Raw genomic sequence first — 16,932 nt, 5'->3', positions numbered from 1 at the left:
TTACAGTTTAATATGTCTCGGCCAGTTCAGCTGCAGTAACATTTTCTTGATCACTGCAAGATGAAATTTTAGAAGTGGAAGTGGAAGCAAAGTCCAGATTGTTGTGAAGTTGTTCTGATGATGAAAACTTGACATTCGCAACGCGTAAATTATAGTGTTTTTTTTACACTGTAATAGGATGAGCTGACAGTTTAAAGTTCATGTGACAAGAAACTTTGACGTTCACAATATTGACGTCCGAGGTTAGGTTGCGTTCAAAGGCGAGTACAATGTTCATAGTTCAGTTACTTGGCTGATCCGTCATACTAATTACTGCTAACTTTTGTGATCTTCAAATGATTTACGTAACATGAATCCTAGAAAATATCAAACAATGTCAAATTCAATACTGTCGCGTACTTTATTGTTGTCATAAAGTACACAAAACACTTGAGAAAAATAATGTACAATATGTTATAATAAAGTGTAAATGCCAACCCTGATATTTGCAGTGGGGCAAATAAAAGAAGTTTTCTGCCTACTAGCGTCTTCCACCGATTCATAACTAGGGAGTGCGTGCGCCAATAAAAATTTGTCGTATAGCACTTATTTAGAGTTCAAGACTGTTTGTGTTCATGATGCTTTCTTTGAATTAAAACTATCATCTAAATTCAGATCTTCGGTTACTACGGCCAACGCTTGAACTGTTGATATAGAGACTGACCTCTGTCGAACGTGCAGTAAGCAGATCGGGTGCCCCAGCCCCAAACTGGGTAACACATACGTAGTAAACTGCACACGAAGAACAAAGCAGTGCAGTCGTCTAAGAAGGAAAAGTCGTTGACGCAGACGCAAAAAGCTCCAAATTCTACAAACGAATTTTTCCATGAAATGTGCTGCGCTATGGTTCCTGGTTGTTGGTACTTCAACAACGTGCGTTTATACTCCGAGCAGCAGATTCCTGATGAATCAACATTAAGGAAAATGTACTTAGATTTAGATAAGACGTTCTGAAAAGGGTGCGACGCTGTATAAGTAATCACCACATATGTAGTAGGGAGATGGGGTTCTCGGTGCAATTTTGATATCAAATTGATATGCAAATAAATGAAATTGATAAATTAATTTCCCCTCCACCTCCGTCCACGTCCACCCCCGCCCCCGACCACGTCCACCTCCACCCCCGGATGACGTCACGTGTTTTTCTCAGCCTGTACGTGGGCCCCAGCCCCCTCCCCCCTCCCCACTGTCCCACTCAACCTACTGTTGGGAATTTCGAATTTTGGCGGGTATTTAGAATTTTGGTGGCAATTTCTTTGTCCCAGGGCTGTGCTGACGTCCCACCCCACCTCCCACCCGGGAATTGGCGGGAAATTAAAAATGCCGGTACTCGAGCCCCGGTCCTCCTTGACGGAAAGCCCAAGTGCACCTCCATAACACACCTATACCACCAGAGGCGCTTGGAATTGAAGAAAGGAGATACGACATAAGCAGGCAAAATAGGATTGAGCCACAGTGCTACCGTAAAATAGACTGAAAACTTGTTGCGCTATGAGACATCGATGATCTCTAATTTTGTTTTTTCCCGTCTTAAAATTTCATTTTACCGCGCAAGGAGTAGTTAATCCAGGAAAGGCACTATTGATTTTAAGAGACTGAGAGACCCCAATGCCGCGCGGGATTAGCCGAGCGGTCTCAGGCGCTGCAGTCATGGACTGTGCGGCTGGTCCCGGCGGAGGTTCCAGTCCTCCCTCGGGCATGGTTGTGTGTTTGTCCTTAGGATAATTTAGGTTAAGTAGTGTGTAAGCTTAGGGACTGATGACCTTAGCAGTTAAGTTCCACAAGATTTCACACACAGACCCCAATGTATTATTTAGGCGCCTTGCTGAAAAGAGCTTCTTCCTGTACACACAGTGGCCTCTCTCCAGCAGCTGAGTGTAGGTGTGTGTATGTGTGTGTGTAGTATGGTGTCATATTTGTGTTGTACGATGATGAGGAAGAGAGAGAGTGAAACCCAGCGCCGACACTTAACAATCTCCTTCCAAAGAGTACCAAGGGACACGCTGAGCCCAACATCCCCGTCCGATCACCATCAACATCGTCGCATGTCTTCGCTCGATGAGACAGTACGGAGTAATTCGGGATTTAATCCAGGACATAGGCGCAAACTCTAGTGACTAGGGACGTAATTTACGCCACCACCTTTCGTCCCGTTGACAGCCAAACACTGGTGTTGAAACATTTTTCTGAAACCAGGATTCAAACTGTTACCTTGGAGTCGAACACTCGTGCGCTTAGTTCGTTAGCGACAGGTGGGTGTATAATGTGGTATCCTGCAACAGTGTAATGACTAGATAGTTAGACGCTTAGGTCAGAGATGATAGAGATGACACAGGACGTCATTACGTTGAAACCAATATCTCGATCAACGGACATAATAGCATCCATTTTCAGGTTACTTATGGAATATCAGTGAAGATTTCATTACTACAATGATGAAATTTGTGCTACACCAACATACATGTGTTAAGTATGTAATATTTCGTACTACACATAGAGCTGTTTTAAAAATACAATCACGAAAAAAATTCGCAACACCAAGTAGGAGCTGTGCGACATAAACGAGAGCTGGTAGGCGTGTGTCTGCATCTGAAACAAGATGTTCATTCAAATTCCGCTCAGTCCAATTCAATCGCATAAGAGTGGCTCTAGTAGTGACACTATGAGGATGCAAACCGAGTGTGCTTTAAATACGATGTAACGATCGTGGGCATTAGTTACCTTTGAGATTGGACGTGATGTTAGTCAAGAATGCCTTTAAGGCCACAAAGACGCCATTATCAACACCTCACTGAGTTTGATCGAGGTTATCTAATAGGACGGGAGAGCAGCAGTTGGCACCTCAGTGACACAGTGAACTGTTACAAATCGGTTACTTCAACGACAGCTCCGAACCAGATCATTGTAGCGTGCATTCCATTGACCGCAAATCATCTCCATTAGCGACTTCAGTGATGTCAAGAGAGAGCTCACTGGGCGGCAGGATGGAGCTCTGTTGTGTTTCCTGATGAAAACGGGTTCTGTCTCGATGCCAGTGATGGCTGTGTGTTGGTTACAAGGAGGGCCAGCAACCAACCTGTCTGCGTCCTAGACACACTGCACCTACACCTGGAGCTATGGTCTGGGATGCGATTTCGTACAACAGAAGCACCCTCGTGATTATCTCACGCACCATGAGTGCAAAATTGCATATCATTCTGGCGATTCGAGCTGTTGTGCTGCCATTAATGAACAACATTCGAGGGGGCTATTTTCCAACAGGATAACGCTCGCCCACATACCGCTTTGTAACCCAACATGCCTTGGATGCTCAATCAGCAGATGAGACTCCAGTCGACACATGTGGGACATTATCGGCCGACAAGAGCAACAGCTATACTCCATAACACAAGCTGACATCCGGCACCCGTACAACACAATGCATGAACGTTTGCATGTTTGTATTCAACATTCTGGCGGTTACACCGCCCATTAACGTACCAGCATTTCACATTTGCAATGGCTTATCTTGTGCCTACTTTAACCTGTGATCTTGCAATGTGTATCACTTAAATATGTTACCTAGACAAATGTATTGCCGAAATTTAATTATTTTATATTAATTATTTTATGGTGTTGAAATTCTATTTTCCGTCAGAGTAGAAAAAATATAGCGATCACATTTTTAAAGATTACGTAAGTGAATTTACAGGCTGAAGCTAAGAACTGATTGCTACCAAGCATTCAGTGTATTGTAAGAGTGTTTGTTTGTATCTAAATATTACCAACTGCATGATGTTTACACCTGGTTGCTACCAGGCATTCAGTGTATTGTAAGAGTGTTTGTTTGTGTCTAAATATTACCAACTGCATGATGTTTACAACCCGTGCGAAAATTTACGACATATTAATTACGGGGTCTCCCTTTTCTTACTTATTTGCTCAGGCTTATAACTTTTGCTATGTAAATGGTTATAGGTTTCCCACTGATGAAGTAAGAAGGAATATTTGGACCCTTGCTTTGAAAAGAGAGAATTTTAATCCAACAACTACACAAAGCTATGCAGCAACCATATTTCTGGAGCCTTGTGGAGATATTTCCGTGAACTGAAAGTTAGGATGCATGTCGGTCCTCGATGAATGACGAAGATTTTGAGGCGACTGAACGTTATACGTATATCACAACAATAGTTTTCTGATATATTATACTTCTTATTCTGATACTGTTGCGGTATCGGTATTGGATTAAGCAAACGTCATAAAATATAAACGCCCATTTTGCGTAAAAGCTGGCCGTTATGGATAGAAATGGATGCCATTTCTTATAAAAAATAATAAATTGTTTCACGTTTGTTGTTAAGGAATGATCATAAGACTAAAGGTTTCCTGTCAAACTGATATTTTGCATGCATCCTGTGGAAATGGTCAACTAAATAATTCACAGTGCAACAAAAACAGAAACTGACTAAAGAACTGCAATTCAGTCATTTGTAAAAAGGAAGCACTGCCAGCATAATGTATCAGGGTGTTTCTTAGACTTTCAAGGGGCCAAATGTAGAAACGCTAACCATCTCGTTTATATTTGGGGATTGCGGATGAATGGGTTACTGCAGTACTGCACGTCGTCGTCCCCGTCCTCCTTTCAAGGATTAGGCTATTGCCTGTTACGAATTCACATACAAAATCATTTCTATGTTTTCCGAGGTCTTATAATATCTGTTCTCTCATCCGGCCTGTAGTTCAGATCTGCTGGAGAATTCTATGACATGACATTTTAATGAGGTATTGTCTCCAGTTTTCGCGAGACTTTCGAATTTGTATGTTTTATTCTGAATATAGGAATCAGAATCAAAAATTATACCACAGCCTAAGTAAGATCTTCGAGAGACTTGTTCTGAAACTGAATTATCTACAATAATTTTTAATCTAACTACATATTTTCCACTGAGTGCTATTATTATTTTATTACAAGAAACTTTTAAATTCCATTTGTTACATATTTCGTTCAGTTCGTATACAGATATTTGGTGATCACTTTGATTCTTTTGAATAATAACGATATCATCTGCAAACACATTCAGGTACTTATCTTAACTATTTTGTTTTCTTTACATTTCCATTAATGAAGAATTAAGTCAATGTAAATATTAAAAAGACTAGGCGGTGATGCACACCCTTGTCTTACACCTTCGTTAATTATTATTTTCTAATGATCCCTATTTATGTTTATTGCAGTGTACATGTTTTTATAAAGACTTTTCAGTATCAGTTTTAGTTAGGTTATAAGGACAACGAAGTTCAGACACAGTCTTCCATAAGCTATCGCTGCTCAGACGGTCGAAAGCCTTCTAGAGGTCGATAAAAGCCCTATGGGTTTCTAGGTTAAATTCTCTGTGTTTTGCTCTAATGTTCTTAATTACAGTCACATCGTCTGTGTGCGAACAAATTGATGTAAACCCACTTTGTTCCTAAGAAATAACAATTTATGTGATATTCTTCATGTGGCTACTGACTATACTAAAACAAGAAGCCGTTCAATTGTTACAATCAGTGCTTGGTTTCAGTTATAAACGTGAAAAATTACAACTGTCTTTTCCCATTGCACATAGTACGTAATGACAGAAACTCGGCTTCTTGCCCTCTGTCATGTGGCTTAGATGTTGGACCCCAACCTTAACACAGCTGGCCTGTAAGTGCCTATGGCAGTCGTTCCCAACCCAAGGGGGTTATGGGTAAAACTAAATTTTGTGAGGGGTGAAAACAAAAGGGTTAAGTTGTGTTTCGCTCATGAAACGAAATTGTTTTTTTAAGGTGATTATTGTTATCAATACTTATTAAGACTGCAGTACTGGTTACACAAGTTACAAAAAAATTACATTTTTTAAATACTGAGAAAGCCTGTCGCAGTTTGTGGATGTCACATCTTCCTCTCACAGTGCATGCACTACACATTGATTTTATACTTTGTATAATCCATTTACGATGGTGAAATTGAGGCATATACATCACATATAGTTAAATATGTCATGCGAATACCTTCTCAGAGTTGAAGGCAGTTTCCGCAGTAAACCCTAACTTGTCTCCTTATTCACTTCCTAAGGGTAAATGAACTAACTGATAGCACAACACAACAGTAACGATGTAATGGGTCCTACACTGTTGTAGAGCGTACACAGTACTATTGTTGTTATTACTATTATTATTTTTATTATTATTCGCGAATAAGCCCATTAGGACTACGCAAAGTACTTAGAGGCAGGCGTTTGCCTTCCTTTGTGCTCATATTTCTTTTTTCTCTTCCTGTGGACTTCTTATCTCTCTTCAGATTATGTTGTTCCAGTCTTCTTCTTTGGGTTTTTCGACCTGAAGATTTCACAGTTTTGGACGTCTTCCGGAGCAGCAATTCTTGCCTATTTCAGATCAGTTTTGATCTTAGCAATTCATTTCATCGCGTCCGTTTTGCCTTTGCTACTATTGTCAAAACAAATCAATTGTTTGTTTTGTAAATGTGTCTGTGTTCATTTTTTTAAAATTGTCCACAGATTCTTAACTTGCGTTTCCCAATACAATGTCAGCGTGGATATTTGTGTGTTGTTTGATTTCCTGACTGCTTAGGAGTCGCTACTGTTCGTGTACAAGTTCTAGGGGCAGACTTTCTCTTACAGTTTTCCGCTACTTTTTCTCAATGTTTTCACTGCCTGTTTTCCTGTTCAAAATAAGTGTTTCTGATCCATAGAGGCATTCCGGTTTAATTACTGTATTGCAATGTTGTTAGCTGTGCCTGAAGATACATTTCTTGCTGTAGACATTTTGGTTAAGTTGGTATGCAATTTCCATATTTTGGCATCTATTTATGTTTGCTTATGTTTCTATTCCATTTTTCTGAGTGGTTTCACCGAAATATTTAAACTGTGCAACTCGTTTAATTTTTTCATATTTCGTCTCCATGAATTTTGTTGCTTCTTTGTTGCACGTCTTGTACTCTGTCCTTTAAATGTATGTGAAGTCCGACCTTTTTTGCAGTTTATTTCAAGAGTTCTATTTGATTTTGGATTGAGGAAATGTCACGAGTTTGTACTGATAAACCGTCTGCAGATGCTAGGCAATCTACAGATAACTTGCCTCTGCCTAAAGTGATCACTTGGTCAATTTTGAGGACTCATTTCTATTACCGACATTCTTGTATCACTTTCTCAAGGAGACAGATGTAAAGTAATGGAGGCATTCCACTTATTACAGTTTTGATTCAGAAAGGATCTGAGAGTTCCCCAACAAATTTAGCCTTGGGCGTTGTGTTGGTCAGTGTTTAATGTACGATTACCAGTGTTTTCAGATTTAGACCTTCTTCTGTTGGTATCTGGATGAGTGATTCGCGGTCAAATGAGTCACTGGCTTTTCTGAAATAACATACGCGCTGACTAAATTTTTGCCACAGCTTCTCTGATGTCTAAAGATTAGCTTTAGTTTCAAGATTCGCTTTGCACGCGAAAGGCCTGGTATAAATCCTGCCAATATCCTCCAATTTTTTGGTTCAAGTCGTTTCTATGCTCTGTGGAGAAGATACTGAGATAGAACTTTGAATGCAGTTGATATTAATGAGATTCCTCTGTAGTTATTTACATTCATTCTGTTCCCTTTCTAATGCAACGGGTGAACTGATGAAATTTTCCAATCTTCTGGAATTTGTTCTGTTGGCCAAATGTCTTATATGATTTTGGGGATTTATGGTGTTTGAGTCTGTTGGTTTGCGAATTTTTGCCACGATTCAATCTTCTGGTGATGCTTAATTGTTTTTTAGTCTTTTGATCTGACTGGCTGTTTCTTTTTCATCTGGGGGCTATAAATTAGTGTTAAGTGTTCTCATATTCTGATTCTTGTGTGTATGGGGGTAGGGGGAAGGGTTCTTTGTGGTGGTTCTGGTCAATTAAGTAGTTCTCTGAAATATCTAGCAAGTTTTTTGAAGTTTCCTATATGATTATTATTATTAGTGACAATGGACAGATAAAAAGCACTGACATCGTAAGTTCAAAAGTATTGAATCCAGCAACCGAATGATTTACTAACAGCAAGTATAGTGCACGCATTATAGCCTCAAGCAATAAACTCACACATTCACGTAAACACATGAAAGTTCTTTCTGTGCTGGTGTATGACACAAAGGAACGAAACCACCCACAGATAATACTATTAAACAATACGCACATGAAATGGGACATATTCGTAGTTATACTGCGTCTGTGTGTGTAGTTAACTGCTCAAACTTTAGGAATGATTTCGGAAAGAAATTCGGCAATTACATCTGTTACAAGTCAGGACACCCACTACCTCGCTTTTAAAACAACCACAGAACGGCGAGTGGCTAAAATGAGGAAGCCAAAACCGCTTTCGCCTGGCATTCGTCTGAAATCAGATATCGGTCACGTGACGCCCCAAGCTCGCTAATTTTGAGAGGATTCATCATTTCGCCGTTTTCGTATTATAACTTGTGATTTATGGGAGTACACTGTTTCAGGGCAACGGTGCGTTGAAGAATTATCACAAGCACGTCACTCTAGGTATGCTTTTTATATAATAACGTGTCATTTAAGGACACATCAACTGTAAAAGTCCTTAGGAGTTCTAAGACGAACGATGATAATTTTGGAAACCCTAATCGATCTCTGTGGTCATGCGGAGATGTGCAATAGAGAGTCGAAGGAAATACACTACTGACCATTAAAATTGCTACACCACAAAGATGACGTGCTACAGATGCGAAATTTAACCGACAGGAAGAAGATGCTGTGATATGCAAATGATTAGATTTTCAGAGCAGTCACACAAGGTTGGCGCCGGTGGCGACACCTACAACGTACTGACATGAGGAAAGTTTCCAACCGATTTCTCATACACAAACAGCAGTTGACCGGCGTTGCCTGGTGAAATGCTGTTGTGATGCCTCGTGTAAGGAGGAGAAATGCGTACCATCACGTTTTCGACTTTGATAAAGGTCGGATTGCAGCCTATCGCGATTGCGGTTTATCGTATCGCGACATTGCTGCTCGCGTTGGTCGAGATCCGATGACTGCTACCAGAATATGGAATCGGTGGGTTCGGGAGGGTAATACGGAACGCCGTGCTGGATCTCAACGGCCTCGTATCACTAGCAGTCGAGATGACAGGCATCTTACCCGCATGGCTGTAACGGATCGTGCAGCCACGTCTCGATCCCTGAGTCAACAGATGGGGACGTTTGCAAGACAACAACCATCTGCACGAACAGTTCGACGACGTTTGCAGCAGCATGGACTATCAGCTCGGAGACCATGGCTGCGGTTACCCTTGACGCTGCATCACAGACAGGAGCGCCTGCGATGGTGTACTCAAAGGCGAACCTGGGTGCACGAATGGCAAAACGTCATTTTTTCGGATGAATCCAGGTTCAGTTTACAGCATCACGATGGTCGCATCCGTGTCTGACGACATCGTGGTGAACGCACATTGGAAGCGTGTATTCGTCATCGCCATACTGGCGTATCACCAGGCGTGATGGTATGGGGTTCCATTGGTTACACGTCTCGGTCACCTCTTGTTCGCATTGACGGCACTTTGAACAGTGGACGTTACATTTCAGATATGTTACTACCCGTGGGTCTACCCTTCATTCGATCCCTGCGAAACCCTACATTTCAGCAGGATAATGTACGACCGCATGTTGCAGGTCCTGTACGGGCCTTTCTGGATACAGAAAATGTTCGACTGCTGCCCTGGCCAGCACATTGTCCAGATCTCTCACCAACTGAAAACGTCTGCTCAATGGTGGCCGAGCAATCAGCTCGTCACAATACGCCAGTCACTACTCTTGATGAACTGTGGTACCGTGTTGAAGCTGCATGGGCAGTTGTACCTGTACACGCCATCCAAGCTCTGTTTGACTCAATGCCCAGGCGTATCAAGGCCGTTATTACGGCCAGAGGTGGTTGTTCTGGGTAGTGATTCCTCAGGATCTATGCACCCAAATTGCGTGAAAATGTAAGCACATGTCAGTTCTAGTATAATATATTTGTCCAATGAATACCCGTTTACCATCTGCATTTCTTCTTGGCGTAGCAATTTTAATGGCCAGTAGTGTACGTTCGCGTTCTAGTAGGTTTTCTTTCCATCTCCGCTTTTGGAACACAGTCTGGGACTTACCTATTCATGTAATAGGATAATATTCTTCAACGTTCGATGTTATCTGCATATAAGAGCGTGTTCCATCAGGAATGAGTTTCTTCGATTTCGTGATTTATTCAAATTAAAAAGGTAATATGACGCTGATGCTTTCTTGTTACAAATATTTGGCCGCTATTTCCCCAGACTATTTCGCGATTTCAGAGAGTGTGCTTAAGCATGAATTTCGATTTCGTGATTTCTTCAAATTGAAAAGGTAACATGACGCTGCTGCTTTCTTGTTACAAATATTTGGCCGCTTTTTCCCTAGACTATTTCGCGATTTCAGAGAGTGTGCTTAAGCATGAATCTAATCAAACTGCTGCGAGTGAAATAAGCAACTATGGCATTTATATTCTTGCATGGCACAAATGCTTGGCTGTTTATTTCCGAATATGTTGCGATTTCCGAGAGTGTGGAGAGGAAGGAACCAAAGAGCACATCTTGAATTGCTGCGAATGAAACGAGCAGCAGTCACATTTTTATAGCCTTGTTTGTTAACGCTTTCGTGAATTCAGCGTTTAAAACAAAGATTGCACCACACAGCAAGCAGCTGAGGCCAAGTGACCGATTTCCGAACGCCAGTTATACACGGCATTACTTCCTCATTTTCGTCACTCGTATACAATGACTTCCGAAAATATGGCGGATAATAGTACACTGTGGCACCGCAGGGAGCGCTGAACAAAGTGCCACAGCCTTTCTATGTATATTCTGTCTCTTTGCTTGACATCCAGAGATTCAAATTTGCCCTTCGGTTTAAAGCGACTTCAGTTTCTCATGCGGTTTGTATTCGGTATGAGTATCAACAAATAACGGGGCCAATATATGTGTGTGTTTGTGTGGCAGATATTAAACATCACGGGTAGTGTTGTACACTGGAGCCAATCATTCTGTAAAAGAAGGTTGATCGAAATAAGCAGTACCGATTGTGTCACTGACTCATTTCTTTCTTTCTTTCGCTTACGCCCTTCTAACAGCCGTGTACCGCAAGTCTCTAGAGGAACAGAAGGTCCCAAATGATTGGAAAAGAGCACAGGTAGTTCCAGTTTTCAAGAAGGGTCGTCGAGCAGATGCGCAAAACTATAGGCCTATATCTCTGATATCGATCTGTTGTAGAATTTTAGAACATGTTTTTTGCTCGCGTATCATGTCATTTCTGGAAACCCAGAATCTACTCTGTAGGAATCAACATGGATTCCGGAAGCAGCAATCGTGTGAGACCCAATACGCTTTATTTGTTCATGAGACCCAGAAAATATTATATACAGGCTCCCAGGTAGATGCCATTTTCCTTGACTTCCGGAAGGCGTTCGATACAGTTCCGCAAAGTCGCCTGATAAACATAGTAAGAGCCTACGGAATATCAGACCAGCTATGAGGCTGGATTGAAGAGTTTTTAGCAAGCAGAACACAGCATGTTGTTCTCAACGGAGAGGCGTCTACAGACGTTAAAGTAACCTCTGGCATGCCACAGAGGAGTGTTATGGGACCATTGCTTTTCACAATATATATAAATGACCTAGTAGATAGTGTCGGAAGTTTCATGCGGCTTTTCGCGGATGATGTTGTAGTATACACAGAAGTTGCAGCATTAGAAAATTGTAGCGAAATGCAGGAAGATCTGCAGCGGATAGGCACTTGGTGCAGGGAGTGGCAACTGACCCTTAACATAGACAAATGTAATGTATTGCGAATACATAGAAACAAGGATCCTTTATTGTATGATTATATGATAGCGGAGCAAACACTGGTAGCAGTTACTTCTGTAAAATATCTGGGAGTATGTGTACGGAACGATTTGAAGTGGAATGATCATATAAAATTAATTGTTGGTAAGTCGGGTGCCAGGTTGAGATTCATTGGGAGAGTCCTTAGAAAATGTAGTCCATCAACAAAGGAGGTGGCTTACAAAACACTCGTTCGACCTATACTTGAGTATTGCTCATCAGTGTGAGATGCCTACCAGGTCGGGTTGACAGAGAAGATAGAGAAGATCCAAAGAAGAGCAGCGCGTTTCGCCACAGGGTTATTTGGTAAGCGTTACGGGGATGTTTAGCAAACTGAAGTGGCAGACATTGCAAGAGAGGCGTTCTGCATCGCGGTGTAGCTTGCTGTCCAGGTTTCGAGAGGGTGCGTTTCTGGATGAGGTATCGAATGTATTGCTTCCCGCTACTAATACCTCGCGAGGAGTAAAATCAGAGAGATTCGAGCGCGCACGGAGGCTTTCCGGCAGTCGTTCTTCCTTCGAACCATACGCGACTGGAACAGGAAGTGGGGTAATGACAGTGGCATGTTAAGTGCCCTCCGCCACACACCGCTGGGTGGCTTGCGGAGTATAAATGTTGATGTAGATAGTCCCGCAGCAATCGCAGGGTCGGCGTGGCTACAACGGATTTGGCAGTGTTAGTGTTAGGGATGGCCGGATGCCGTTCCTGCCGCCACCCCGTACACCCCAGGACGGAATCAGTGTACCCAAACTGTCTGCGTCTATGTACATCGTGAAATAGTGCGGACATGTTGCAAATGTCTGCGACGCGTGTAACCGAGGCGGAACGTGGGGACCAGCCCGGTATTCACCTCGTGGGATGTGGAAAACCGCCTAAAAACCACATCCAGGCTGGCCAGCACTTGTTCGAGGTTAAATAAAGCAACTACAAAATTGAGATACGGTTTATCTTTCGCATTTTAAAAATTAAAGTGTTCAAAGGAAGTTGGGTTTTGTTTCTTAAGTTTGGTTTAGCGCTATCGTCGATGATTTTGCGGGGAGGGGGACTTTAGGGAGCTAGCAAATACACGACTGCACTCAGGAGTAATGGTCTCTAAATGGTTGGGAACCGCTGGCCTGTGATGTGAGGTTAGACGTGTGGGTCTGACCTGCTCCCTGGCGAAGTCTGCGCTGGTGGGCTGCTCGGTCTGGGACGTCCTGTGCGGGAGGTGGTGCTGGTGTTGGTGCTGCAGCGACTGGCGCTGCGGCCGGGGCGCGCCGGCGTGGCCCTTGGCGCAGCAGGTTGTCGCCGGCGGCGGCGCCTGCTGCTGCTGCTGCTGCTGCGGGTGCTGGTGCTGCTGCTGGTGCGGCTGGTGGTGTTGGTGCTGGTGGTGACACGGCGGCCTGCGCGCCATGGCTGACCGGAGCAGACTGCCTGCTGCGCTCACCTTCGCCTCCGAGGCGCGGCCAATCGGCGCCGCTCGCCGGAGAATGACGTATCGCGCAGCGCCCGCTGAGCCTCTCTCCTCGTCAAACTGCGCTGCGCTGCACGTCGTTACTCTCCGTCAACGCTGCCACGCTCTTTAGCTGACGGATCGTAAGCATCAACGAGATTAAATTTCATACAGGGTGGTCCATTGATCGTGACCGGGACAAATATCTCACGAAATAAGCGTCAAACGAAAAAACTACAAAGAACGAAACTCGTCTAGCTTGAAGGGGGAAACCAGATGGCGCTATGGTTGGCCCGCTAGATGGCGCTGCCATAGGTCAAACGGATATCAACTGTGTGTTTTTTAAATAGGAACCCCAATTTTTATTACATATTCGTGTAGTACGTAAAGAAATATGAATGTTTTAGTTGGACCACTTTTTTCCCTTTCTGATAGATGGCGCTGTAATAGTCACAAACATAAGGCTCACAATTTTAGACGAACAGTTGGTAACAGGTAGGTTTTTTAAATTAAAATACAGAGCGTAGGTACGTTTGAACATTTTATTGTTCCAATGTGATACATGTACTCTTGTGAACTTATCATTTCTGAGAACGCATGCTGTTACAGCGTGATTACCTGTAAATACCACAATAATGCAATAAATGCTCTAAATGATGTCCGTCAACCTCACTGCGTTTGGCAATGCGTGTAATGACATTCCTCTCAACAGCGAGTAGTTCGCCTTCCGTAATGTTCGCACATGCATTGACAATGCGCTGACGCATGTTGTCAGGGATTGTCGGTGGATCACGACAGCAAATATCCTTCAACTTTCCCCACAGAAAGATATCCGGGGACGTCGGACCCGGTGAACGTGCGGGCCATTGTATGGTGCTTCGACGACCAATCCACCTGTCATGAAATATGCTATTCGATACCGCTCCAACCGCACGCCAGCTATGTGCCGGACATCCATCACGTTGGAAGTACATCGCCATTCTGTCATGCAGTGAAACATCTTGCAGTAACATCGGTAGAACATTACATAGGAAATCGGCATACATTGCACCATTCAGATTGCCATCGATAAAATGGGGGCCAATTATCCTTCCTCCCATAATGCCGCACCATACATTAACCCGCCAAGGTCGCTGATGTTCCACTTGTCGCAGCCATCGTGGATTTTCCGTTGCCCAATAGTGCATATTATGTCGGTTTACGTTACCGCTGTTGGTGAATGACGCTTCGTCCCTAAATAGAACACGTGCAAAAAATCTGTCATCGTCCACTAATTTCTCTTGTGCCCAGTGGCAGAACTGTACACGACGTTGAAAGTCGTCGCCATGCAAGTCCTGGTGCGTAGAAATATGGTACGAGTGCAATAGATCTTGATGTAGCATTATCAACACCGACGTTTTTGAGATTCCCGATTCTCGCCCAATTTGTCTGCTACTGATGTGCGGATTAGCCACGACAGCAGCTAAAACACCTACTTGGGATCATGATTTGTTGCAGGTTGTGGTTGACGTTTCACAGGTGGCTGAACACTTCCTGTTTCCTTAAATAACGTAACCATCCGGTGAACGGTTCGGTCAGTTGGATGATGTCGTCCAGGATACCGAGCAGCATACATATCACACACCCGTTGGGCATTTTGATCACGATAGCCATACATCAACACGATATCGACCTTTTCCGCAATTGGTAAACGGCCCATTATAACACGGGTAATGTATCACGAAGCAAATACCGTCCGTAGTGGCGGAATGTTACGTCATAGCACGTACTTATACGTTTGTGACTATTACAGCGCCATCTATCACAAAGCGAAAAAAGTGGTCCAACTAAAACATTCATATTTCTTTACGTACTACACGAATATGTAATAAAAAATGGGGGTTCCTATTAAAAAAACCGCAGTTGATATCCGTTTGACCTATGGCAGCGCCATCTAGCGGGCCAACCATAGCGCCATCTGGTTTCCCCCTTCAAGCTGGACGAGTTCCGTTCTTTGTAGTTTTTTCGTTTGACGCTAATTTCGTGAGATATTTGGCCCGGTCACTATCAATGGACGACCCTATATACTGGGGTGACAAAAATCGTGTGATGCCACCTAATATCGTGTCGAACCTCCTTTTGCCATGCGTAGTTCAGCAACTCGACATGATATGGACTCAACAAATCGTTGGAAAGCTCCTGCAGAAATACTGAGCCACGCTGCCCTTATAGCCCTCCATAATTTCGAAGTACTACCGGTGCACGATTTGTGTACGAACTGATCTCTCGATTTTGTCCCATAAATGTTCGATGGGAATCATGTCGGGCGATCTGGGTGGCCAAATCATTCCGTCAACCTCTCCAGAATGTTTTTCAAACTAATCGCGAGCAACTGAGGCCCGTTGACATGACACACTGTCGTCCATAAAAATTCTATCGTTGTCTGGGAACATGAAGTCCATGAATGGCAATGGCATCCAAGTAGCCGAACATGACTATTTATAGTCAATGATCGGTTCAGTTGGACCAGAGGACCCAGTCCATTCCATGTAAACACAGCCCACACCATTATAGAGCCACCACCAGCTTGCACAGTGCTTTGTTGGCAATTTACGTCGACGACTTCGTGGGGTCTGCGATACTCTCGAACCCTACTATCAGCTCATACCAACTGAAATCAGGATTCATCTGACCAGGACATAGTTTTCCAGTCGTCTAGGGTCCAAACGCAAGTTCACGAGCCCAGGAGAGGCGCTGCAGGCGATGTCGTGCTGTTAACATAGGTACTTGCGTCGGTCGCCTGATGCCGTAGCCCATTAACGCCAAATTTCGTCGCACTGCTCTAAAGGATAAGTTCCTCGTACGTCCCACATTGATTTCTGCGGTTATTTCACGCAGTACTGGTTGCCAGTTAGCACTGACAGCTCTACGCAAACGCCGCTGTTCTCGATCGTTGAGTGAAGGCCGTCGGTCTCTGCGTTGTCCATGGTGAAAGGCAATGTCCTGAATTTGCTATTCCCGTCACACTCTTTACACTGTGGACCTCGGAATACAGAATTTCCTAACGATTTCCGAATTGAACTGTCCCATGCGCCCAACTACCACTCCGCCTTCAGAGTCTGTCAATTCCCATTGTGCGGCCATAAACACGTCAGGAACCTTTTCACATGAATTACCTGAGTACAAATGACAGCTCCGCCAATGCACTGCCCTTTTATAGCTTTTGTAAGCAGTACCACCACCATATGTGCATATCACTGTCCCAAGACTTTTGTCACCTCAGTATACGCCCGCCACGTTTGAAGCATGTTGAATTTCCGTCCTCCGTTTTTCCTATAGTCAAGGACGTCGTCTGCTTTCGCACTCACCCTTGAAATCGTCGTTAACTAACTTCGTACAGCTCAGGATACCTTTATTTTTTCTCAAAAAGCAGTAAACAGCGGAGATTTCTGTGTACACCGGTTGCAACAAGGATAGTTTTAGTCAAAATACGGATAAACGTTTTGATGGAGATAAAAATGCAATATTACTCGAAACATTTTCGTCACCCTCGATCACTTCTTGTAGCTAGCAAACCAAACG

General features: G+C 43.4%; 1 protein-coding gene across 1 annotated transcript in view; it reads right to left on the bottom strand.

Moving 5' to 3' along the window:
* The window catches only part of LOC124615872 (venom dipeptidyl peptidase 4-like), a 259,563-nt gene extending 246,210 nt beyond the window's left edge, over positions 1–13,353 (bottom strand). Inside the window, exon 1 of the mRNA XM_047144037.1 lies at positions 13,087–13,353. Coding sequence (XP_046999993.1) covers positions 13,087–13,332 — 246 coding nt within the window. The 5' untranslated portion in view covers positions 13,333–13,353. The remainder of the gene's footprint in view (positions 1–13,086) is intronic.
* Positions 13,354–16,932: the final 3,579 nt, after the last annotated feature.

The sequence above is a fragment of the Schistocerca americana genome, chromosome 5 (genome assembly GCF_021461395.2).
Source record: "Schistocerca americana isolate TAMUIC-IGC-003095 chromosome 5, iqSchAmer2.1, whole genome shotgun sequence".
NCBI classification, from domain to species: Eukaryota; Metazoa; Arthropoda; class Insecta; order Orthoptera; family Acrididae; genus Schistocerca; species Schistocerca americana.
Note: the sequence above shows the minus strand (reverse complement) of the source record. Positions and strands in the feature narration are given on the sequence as shown.